Source organism: Brienomyrus brachyistius, chromosome 21, assembly GCF_023856365.1.
Source record: "Brienomyrus brachyistius isolate T26 chromosome 21, BBRACH_0.4, whole genome shotgun sequence".
NCBI lineage: Eukaryota > Metazoa > Chordata > Actinopteri > Osteoglossiformes > Mormyridae > Brienomyrus > Brienomyrus brachyistius.
Window position 1 is genome coordinate 16,723,940 of NC_064553.1, and position 10,631 is coordinate 16,734,570.

Consider the following 10,631-nt stretch of genomic DNA (forward strand, 5'->3'; position numbering starts at 1 on the left):
CAACATTCCTCAACTGGTCGGCCACAAGACGATTGTCTAGAGGTTCGCAGCTCACGCCTCGCCCTCCACAGATGGGTAACAACTTTTACCATCACTACCCCCCCCCCCCACACTCACACACATTCAACCCCCTCGCCGCAGGTGACAAATTTCCTTGTTGACAACTTTCATCATGAATCTTTCTAGACGTTTTCCTGACCAAGAAATAATGTGGATGCCTTTGTTAGATCCTTATCTTTATGTCTGGAGTGACAGACCGCAAAGGCAGCCTAATTTCTATACGCGTGAAAGAGTCACTGTGAAGCAGGTCCCGGGAGCAGTGTTTGCTGCCGCGTTACGCCGGCTATGATGAGGCAGGGACACCCGCTTCCCCTGCGTTCCTCATCTCTCGGTTCCCATGCACTCATCCAGCCACTGCAGATGCTGCACACGGCTCATTCACATTCTCTGCTCACATCCCTTTCACCATCACCTTTTTCTGCATGTCCATTAGGTTAATAATACACGGAGTCCTTTTTCCCCATTACCAACCCCATCTGGTCCCACACTCGCTTCGGTATTTGGCATTGTACGGTGTGAAAAAAGCACCGTCCTCCATTTACTGACCAGGCACAGCTTTTTTTCTCCTATTCCATCTCTTTTTTTAAAGATTTTAAATAGCTTTTACTTATGCAGCTTTCTGTGAACTGCAGGCTTGTGCCCTCTTTGCAAATGTTTGTAATCTGCCTCACCCTACTACTGTTGTCACGGTGACACCCTCACTGTGAAGCATTAGTGAATCTCAGAGGAACAGCATCCTGCTATTTTGATAATTGTTTATTTATGTAATAAATATTACAATTTATTCAGTAGTTTCCATTGAGATCAATAAAGTTTCCATCCATCCATCCATCCATCCATCCATCCATCCATCCATCAATGTCTTATGAAATTATGAGGTTACCATGTCCATGAGCTACACTGGTGCTAAAAACTACAGAGGGCCAAGGTCTGGCTGCCATCTTATTTCAGAAGTAGGTTGCCAAAGTTTTGGTGCGTTGGTGTGGTTTCCTTAACAACATGAATGCCTCGTCAAACTGTCACAATGTTATGGTTTGGTTACCCTCTGTCATGTGAAAATTTGAATGAATATTTGATGTGCAAGCAAAAATGCGAGACTCTAGCAGGCCGATTGGCGTTGGTGTGCATTTATTTCTAAATCTCACCCCGAAATAACGCTTGTTGGTGTGAATGAGTCGCTGTCAATCAAACCCAACTTAGTGGATCTGAGTATGCAAGCCTTCGGCCGTTCATCTTATTCCTTCATATTGCGTAACATTGTCCCGGCGCATTTACATTGTCTGTTGTTTGTGGTAGCTAGCCGTAGAAAGGCGTCTGTCTCCCACCAACTGGTAATTATCACTCAGCTTTCTGCAGACCACAGATTTTATGTGGAATCAGTGAGGAAACAAAGAAGCAGGAGCTTCTTGACTATGACAGAGTATTTGTTAATGGCACTAAACCCCGTCGGCAATGAGACTTACTGTGACTTCTCAGCGAACGAAATCCGTACTTGTTGTGTATCTCGTCCAATGAGTTCAGCGCGTCGGCCATCATTTTCATGCCAAATAAACTTGCGTCCTCACTGCCCTGGTAGGTGGGCGAGGCGTCCCTCCCAAAAGCACTCACCAAGGCCTGTCTCTCTGCTTGCCTTTCAGGACCCAACTCCTCCCCCCATGGGAGCACGGGCAGCGCGCAGATCCTATCCTCCTGCCGGTACCTGGTGCTGGCTCTCACTTCACTCATCAGCGGATTCTAGCCGGGGATGGACGTGAGAATGACTGTAACGGACTCCTTTGACATTGCAGACAGTCGGATCCAATCTGGTACCGCTCAGTAAGACCAGTACTGGACATAATCCGCATGATTTCCTGCGCTTGTTGATCGCTCTCCGTCCAAATTTATGTTCTAATTACGCAAATACTCCCTTCATCTTGATTATCTACTTGTGAATCGCCGTCATCCATCTAAAGGCTGTTATTATGTATCTTACCATTAATTGTAATTTACAATTGTGTGATTAAGAACGATCTAGATCCTGTGACCCTATAAAATATAGTGGATCAAAATCATTTGTTCGGCAACAGTCCGCGCTGAAAGACATGACGGACACAAATACCACATCGTTAGGGCCAATTCAACATAATTATATATTCAAGGGAAACGTTGAATAAAAAAGGAACATTATCGCAGGAAGGATGTAGGAAGTTCTCTGCTCCTGGATGTCAGGATCCAGGCAGGTGCAACGAAAATTGCTTTCAATCAAGGCAACAAAATTTCAATTAAAACAGCATGGTAACATATTGGCAAACCCCGACGACGAGGTGGAGCATTTTACAGCTTTCAATGTGCAATTCGTTGGTCATCTAATACTAATAAAAGCACAAAATAGGTCTTATTTTCAGGTAGTAAATGTACACAGATCATCTGAGATGATACATACGTAGAGTGTGGCTGCCCACTCACGTTTGGATTTGTTTTGACAACACTCACGCTATTAAATAAGGTACACAGTGATCTACACGTAACGCCTCGTTGTATGAGATTAACTATCAGCTGGAAGTTTTGTTTAAACAGATGGTGGGCTCATGTGCCAGATCATGGACGCACGGCACCAAAGGATCCCCATGTTAGTGGATGTTAGTGTCGTGTAGCTTCTCTCAAGCGACAACCATGACTGAACGGTCCTTCTGACAAGCTCTTCAGTCCATGTAATTCATAGCCACAAAAGTTCAGACTTGAAAGTTTTAGTAAAGGGTTCAGAGGCTGCCTTTAAAAACAGACAAATTCAAGGCCACTTCAAATGTGCTTGTGTACATATATGATACTGCATTTGTATATGTAGACACTCGGAAGCACGTATGGGAAACAGGCATAGCTAACACATGTGGATAACAGGTATAATTGTATTTCTGTTTTTGGTGCATGTGTTACGTTTGTAGGGCCATTTAACAGTTTACTACAATTGTCTTCAGCAGTGGGGTGACTCTGAGACAATGTGTATTATTTGATTGTTCACTGTCATGTGATTGTTTGGTATCTTACGAAAAATGGTGCATAGGGAATTCTCTAAAACATTCTTTACAAAGCCTTCAGTATTTCTGTGCAAAGTTGTGGCCACCTTTCTGATCAGATGTGATGGCATTAGGATTTAGGATATTAATGACATTAAAGGTTTTTTTTTTTTTAATGAAAATTCCCACTGAAAATCATTAGCTAGTTTTGGATGAACAGCTGAACTGGTCTGTTAGTTTGACTCAGATCCAGGAGGCAGTGCAGCTGAGGATAGGGAATTGATAACAGCAGGTAGACCAGCTGAGTCAAGCAGACTTTCTGTTGGGGTTGTGTTTGACGCCATTGACATTTCTGAGCTTGTTCTGCACCTGACCTGTTATAAATAAAACAATATTTCCTTACAGCCGTGGAATAAAAGACAGCTATATAGAAATGGTAAAGTTTAAAGGTTAACCTCATGTATATTTTTAACATTCCGCATGACTTGTTTGGATGCATAGAGTTTATTTATTTGTAAAAGTAGTTCTTAGCATTTTATTTACAAACTCATGTTATTTGGAAGGCTCAAATATGAACAGACCTGACTGATACAGGTTGGGGACCAGAGTAAATAGGTAGTATGTATTTCACTGCACACCTGCTTGACAGATGCAGGAACGCTGGCTATAAGTAACACTCCTGTGGCTGAAGGGAGCGCCCTTTAAGTAGCACAGACACCCAGCACTCCAGAAGAATGTGTATTCTGCGGTCAGTAAAGGCCCATCTTCCTCCTGTTCTTTCCCTCATCGGCCCAGCTAGCCGTCTTTTATCTCCTGGCCTTCTGTCGACTCCGATCAGGGCCAGCTGAGCATCAGCGCTGTGAGGAATTTGCCCGTGACGTGACTTATAAGTTCCAAACTTGCGCTCAGGACCCCCCCCTGTGGTCACCGCGCAGTTTGTCAAAGACTGATCAAGCAAACGCTGATTAAAGACGGAGTGATCCGTGAACGAGAGCCGTAAGGAAGAGACAGCTTAGCGTAAGATCACATGGATATTCCAGATCACTTTTTAGACATCACCATATCCTATGGGTTCATTGTTTATGGTTTATATACGCTCAACTGAAGCTCAAATCTTCCTTTGGTGAAATGTAATTTTGATGTCCAAACAACCTTTTCCATAACCATACCCCAGCCACCAGACTAATTTGCCTGGCTTATTCATTTAGAACAATCCAATGTTTGTTTTTGATATGACATTCGAAGATCTGGTAACAGCAGCCACAATTACTACTGACCAACAGATTCCCAAAGACTGACTAAACAGGAAAGGATCATGTCCAATCAGATGGAGCCGTTTTCTTTTCCATTTTTTCCCCGCCAGTCCCATGTAATCCCACTGGACGTCCCCAAAGATTTTCATAACAGCAGTGTAAATATGATATTATTTGGATGTTTCTAGGGGAAACCCCTTTTAAGGGAGAGCAACCAATGAGAAACTACAGAGCCCAAAGCCAGCAGTACCATCACACTGCTGTTCCACCCAAGCAAGTTTGTGAACCTGCAAATATCTGTCACGAGGCACAGCTTTCATATGTGACGACTGGAGCGTACTCCAATACCTCGCAATCCAAGTATTAGCATAAAAAAATCTCTGAGAGAACACATTAATAGTCTTGACTTGTTTTGCTAGTAAATTAAAGTATTCGTGCGGCAGGTCGACGTGACATACGAATTATTAAACATCCCAGGTATTGTGAGAGAGCAAGAACGAGAGCCTATAAAGTCATTCTCAGTCCAAGAAATAATGTGATGAAATCCTAGAAAATACCACCTACTGTAGCATCAGGTTGGGTGAAAAAAAAAGACCAGAGAAGTCCTACAATATGCTTAAAAAAATGGAAGATATCATCAGTATTGTCTCTGCTAACAGGTCAACAACCCTGCGTCGATTCTGTGGCTCCATATTGTTTTTGCCAAATTCGCCAGTCCTCTCAAATGCATTGTCACCCATAATCTTAATGAAATCAAAGCAGGGGAGGTTCAAATGAGCTTGAAATGTGAAAAGTACAGTGGTGCTAATCAGTGGCATTCGTTAAAGGATCATTCTAGAAAGAAAATTTTGTGTGCTATACATTGTACATAGAATACAGAAGTTGCGATACTATTATGAATTGTCAGGGTATTTTTTAGTTAGATATAATTAATATTTACGCTGTTACCTATTTCCTGCTATTATGTTCCAACTCATTTGCCTATAATTAATTAGTACATGTTGTAAAATTATAAATAAATATGAATTTTGCAATACTATATAGCAAGTGATTAAATGTACTTAATGTATGCGAAGGGAGATGTTTAAAGTTTTCCCCTCACATATACATACATATCGGTAACAAAAAGGAATTAAGTTCACTATCTGATCGGGATAGAGAGTTTTGCTGTTTTTCATATACATGTTATGTCCTGCTCTGTACTACTGGCTCCAAAGGCCTGAAGTTCAGAAAAAACACATATCCAAGTCTCCGTTCACTCCAAAATACATCTCTCTGGTCTCTCTGAAGAGAACTATTTCCTGATATATTCATCTGTCCTGTTAAGAAGACGTGTATTAATATGGAAAAAACAACTGGAACCTCTTAAGCCAACATAATTTAAGTTAAAAGGATCAAGGAGCTGTCTTACTGTTTCTAATGGCGCTTCTTACCATGCAAGGGAAAGGTCATTCGTTAAATTTTCAATTCAGGCCTCTGTTGGCATATATTAGAATCCACTAGTGTGGCAAATATTGAGGTCCTGGTTAATTTTCTGCCCTGTTTCTTCCTACACGCTGGAAAGCCAGTCCATCCATCTCTGCTTTTCCAAAGCACCGTACAACTAAGGCCGGTGGTTCGAAATGTAGCGTCTTCCACAGCAGATCTGTAGTAGTCCCCATTTACTATGGATCGAACGCTAGATCTAAGTCTACGGCCTATCTGATGGCACTAGCGAGACGGTTAGAGGATGCAGGCGGTGTCACTAAGTTTCGGGGTCCTTGGCCTTGTTTCTAGGTGCGGTAGCTCTCGGAAAGATAAAATGGAGGAACAAGAACATATGGAATTCTGTGGAGCATTTTATTTGTCCTCTGCTTTCGCACGTTTTCGGTGGAGGAGTTTGTGAAATGCCACCGGAGAAGGGTCTCGCCTTTCCTCTCCACAGCCCTATGAACTGTCAGCATCAAAACATTCCACAAATAACTTTATATAATCAGCTTTTAAGTCAGATTTTCTGTCAGCCCTTGTCATACACATCTCCCACACAGAAATGTTTATTTTAGTCATGTAAACAGGATACTACACCATGGGGAAAAAAAAAATCACTAATAAAGAGTGAGTTCTGACACGTAACCTCGACACCTGACCAAGATTGGCCAATAACCTACTACCCTTCATTTAAGTGCATAGCCCCCCCACTCCTTCCCACCCCCCACCTTGAAGTGATTGTTTTTGGATATAGAAATACAACTGGTTTTATACCAGCATAAAAATGTGTATGTTTCAAAAGTTTGCTATGTTTTTTTTTTCTCATTATTATCACTGGGCTGGAAAATAAGGCAGTTAGGCACCAGTGCAACGAGTTCTAGATAATTCCGAGTCTTTAAAGGGGCCGTCCCTTTCTGGTCTTTTCTGTGGAGACGGCGAGCGATTCGCTTGGCGTGATGTGCTTATGTGAGTAGTGTGCGAGTAGTCTTACTGAAACGACCGAGAGTAATTACCAAGCCAATTTCTGCATATTCCTTTTTCCAGTGTATACATAATAGTTCACAAGGTATATATAGTGATAGGTGAGGAGGAGAAGGGAATTGCGCAGACAAGCTGAGGTGTGAGGATGCAAGTATAAGTGAAAGATTTATACGGAAGTAAAATTAAATCCCGCTAACGAAACAGCGAACACACTGGTGGGCCAGCTCTACCTTTTCAGGGCCTTAGGCAAAGCTTTGCTTGAGAGGCGACCCCTACTAGGAAAATCGATGATCATGTCACTTCCTCCACAGTGCAGATAAATCGGGGGTCTCACAGCCAGAGCTGGTGTTGCCCCGGCACATCGCCGAGCCGTCCGGCTCCGGTGGCCCTGTTTTAGCATTAGCCTGTACACACAACGAAGGAGGCCGGCTAGACTCACAAACGCCTGGAAATGTGCTGGACGGAGCTCAGTCCTGGGCTGCAGCGCAGTGACCCCCCCTGCCTACTCACTATATATGCATATATTCAGTACATTTCGAGTATTTTTAAAGCCAAATCTATATAAGTATGTGACCGATGTCTAATGAACAATGAAGTACACTTAAGTAAAAGTCTAGTTTGTAGCACGACAGAATGAATTTGGCCTATTTGACTTTAGTGCATTTCTGCGATGTTGTTCAAATATGGAATAAGATGGTATCCTTCTCCTATTTATGCTACCTTATAACTGTAAGAGAATTAAAACAAAATCATGATGATGATGCGGCAGGCAAAAATGAAGCGTATTTGTCCAGTCTTTTAAAAAAAACACTTAAAACGAGTTTACCTTTTGTGAGTTGCGATATTTTAGCCAATAAGAATGTGATCGTGTATGACAAGCTGAGCCACTGGACTGCTGTTCGAGGTTAAAATACCTTGAATGGCTTATATCCTTTTACACTGTTTCATCCAAGATTAAAAAAAAAAATCCATGTAGTTGGTAATTTAAGATCTCGCATTGTGAACAGCATGTTCTAGCCCACCCTATGTCATTTTGTAAAAGTGGTTTGATACTAATAAACATCAGTTAAAGATACGTGTCGATTGTTGTGGCGTGAGTGATTCCCATTGTGCAGAGGACGCCCGCTCCTCCTTTTCTGGGAAGATAAGGCAGGAAAGTAGAGTCCTTTACCTCGGTCGATCTCTGTTCATTTATCATTCCTCTTTAATTCCTCCTCTGTGGCAGATTCATTTTCTGTTCCCCTGAAAAAGCTTGGTCGCTTTGCTTTTTGGCCCAGCGCTCTTTAATTTAACGTGGCACCTCACCGCAACCTTGGTCCCTAAGGAAAATCTTGACTGGGGGGAAAGAAAAAAAAAAAACGTCAAATCCCTCTGATGTCATCTAGTAGGATTCCCCATTTGGAGTCAAACTGTGATCGAGTGTTTCCATTAACACAGAAACTGAATAATTTAAAAAGTTTGCCTGTTCTCTGCATTGTATTCTCCAAACAAATTAACATAATGATGTTTTCCCTACGTAATGGATGTTAACACATCGTCTGTCTGTCAATGGATTGATATGGAAACATGTGACCTGCAAGGAGCACTTTCTAAGCTTCACAGCTAGCATGATAGTCTCCTTTAAAACCGAGCTGAATAGCAAGCATGACCAGCAGACACACAGACGGTGTGCTGATATCCACGCGGCCATGTTTCCAAGCACACTTCAGCCGATAGGGGTTCTGTTTTGATGTGATCTCAGCTGGCAGGTCCACGTGTTCTCCGCCAACGTGCCAGGAGATGGACACCAGCGAGGCAAGTGGGTAGCTTCTGTGGGGTCAGGAGAAGCCTGCAGCACGTTTGGCGAATGCACGTTTGTGCCAGAAGTGAGTCAGTCTATAGCTGTTAGTCATTCAATGTGCATGAACATGAAACCTTGGCTGTGAGTATTGTGGTCAGGGTAATAATGTAATACTAGCACTCGTCATTATGAGAAAGCCTTCCCAGAAAAATGTGTTTTATAACTCTCTCATCCATCAGCACTTGGTACCTACTGAGACATCAGCAGATTCACTGGTCATCTTCTCATGAATTTAAATATGAAGACGACATCTTCAGAACATCAGAGCATGACATACTTTAGCTGTTATTTAGACTATTTTTTGCCAGTGAACCTTCATAATACTGACATTACATTATTCAGTTGTTTGTTTTCTTTGTTTTTGTTGTTAAAGCTTTGTGATGTGTGTGTGTGTGTGTGTGTGTGTGTGTGCGTGTGTGTGTCTCAATGGCTTCCTAGCAATTTATCATGCAATGCTGACATAATGAAAAACTAAGGACGCTGTATTTGGAAGGTTAATGTTAACAACCAATAACATCGCCGACTGCAGCATGGTGACTCAGTTGGTAGCGCTGTGGCCTCGCGCCTGCAGGGTTGGGGTTCAAATCCCACCCCTGGCTGAATTTGCGTGTGTGTGTGTTCTTGCTGTGTTTATGAAGTATGCCTCAATGTAGTCCAGTTTCTTGCTGCAGTCCAAAAAGCATACAGTTCAGTTATTGGATTATCTGAATTGCAATGTTTTTCATTTGTGCCTGCGTCCTCTGCATGGTGTCTAGGCGCAAAGCTCAACACACCTCTGTAACGAATATGCAGTTATGGAGGTTAGAAAAATGGAACAAATGAAGTATATTCAGCATGTTCTTGAAAAATCACATTAAAACCCATGACAATATAGATATCCACAAAACCTTGATTCAAATGCTTAATAAACATCTAATAACTATCATCCTTCATACAAGTCCTACCACAATTTGACACAATGAGTGTGGAAAATTGGCTGCCTGGAATGTCTGCTGAAATTTTGCGGAAAGACTGGTGATTTCTGGTGCTTATCTTATATATCTGCTTAATACTTCCTGTCAATGCTGACAGATAAAAGTAACAAGGACCCAAAACTGCTGAAGTAGGAAGCTTTAAGGCTTACAGTGTAAATCCAATTTTTGCCTGCTCAGGAAGCTTAATTAAAAATAAATGAATAAATAAATAAATTAGTGTTTGAAATATCAACTGGAATCTCACAAATTTGGTCATCCTTCTAATATTCAGCTAAGTATGCATTCCATTGACAATTAAGGAAACAACAATAGCTTATAGTTTATAATTATATGATAAAAATAATAATTTTATGGTATGAAAATACTAAAGATTACTACAGGGGTAATATCATAGAAGGGCTAATTGCTCCTCTCTGCAGTACCACAGTAATGTTTGCAGTATGGTTAGGCTGCTCTGCTTTTCAAATTCTGCGGACTATTATTATCCAAATTTACTCTGCAAATGGGGTACAGTTTTGATAAAAGATGCTTAGTGAGCTGAAGGCGCGTATGTATGATTGCTGCTACGCTCAGAGCCTAGATGAGCCGTCCGCGATACAATTCATTTTCCAACATCGCCCCCTTGTGGTATTGCAAAATTGTGACGTATTATTAATCAGGTCTGGCTGCAGCATTAAGCCAAATGCGACACAATCATTGCCATACCGGAACGCCAAGATGTTCAGTTTTGTCATCAATTCAATTAAATTAACACAAAACACTATTGTAAAGTTTACGCATGGTATGGTTACCTTTTGGAACACCATTAAGAATACAGTGATGAACAATCACGAAAAAAAAATACCCACAAATAATTTAATGCAAACCTATAAATCTTTTTCAATAAGTTTTAATTATACGCTTTTTTAAAAAAAAAAAAAAAAGGTTATGTAGTATGTAAGTTATTCAAAAGTGCACACTGCTTTTTCAAAGAATGTATGTTGCTTTGCATAAAAGCAGATTAAATTAATAAAATGTAAATGCAAAAGAAAACCATACAACGGGCACATTGCTGTTTTAAAAC

The 10,631-nt window shown here is 41.3% G+C and overlaps 1 protein-coding gene across 1 annotated transcript in view; it reads left to right on the top strand.

The window, feature by feature from the left end:
* LOC125716945 (neuronal growth regulator 1-like) overlaps positions 1-7,829 on the top strand; it is an 80,666-nt gene extending 72,837 nt beyond the window's left edge. The window contains exon 7 of the mRNA XM_048989808.1: positions 1,698-7,829. Within this exon, the coding sequence (XP_048845765.1) occupies positions 1,698-1,798 (101 nt within the window). The 3' untranslated portion in view covers positions 1,799-7,829. The remainder of the gene's footprint in view (positions 1-1,697) is intronic.
* Positions 7,830-10,631: the final 2,802 nt, after the last annotated feature.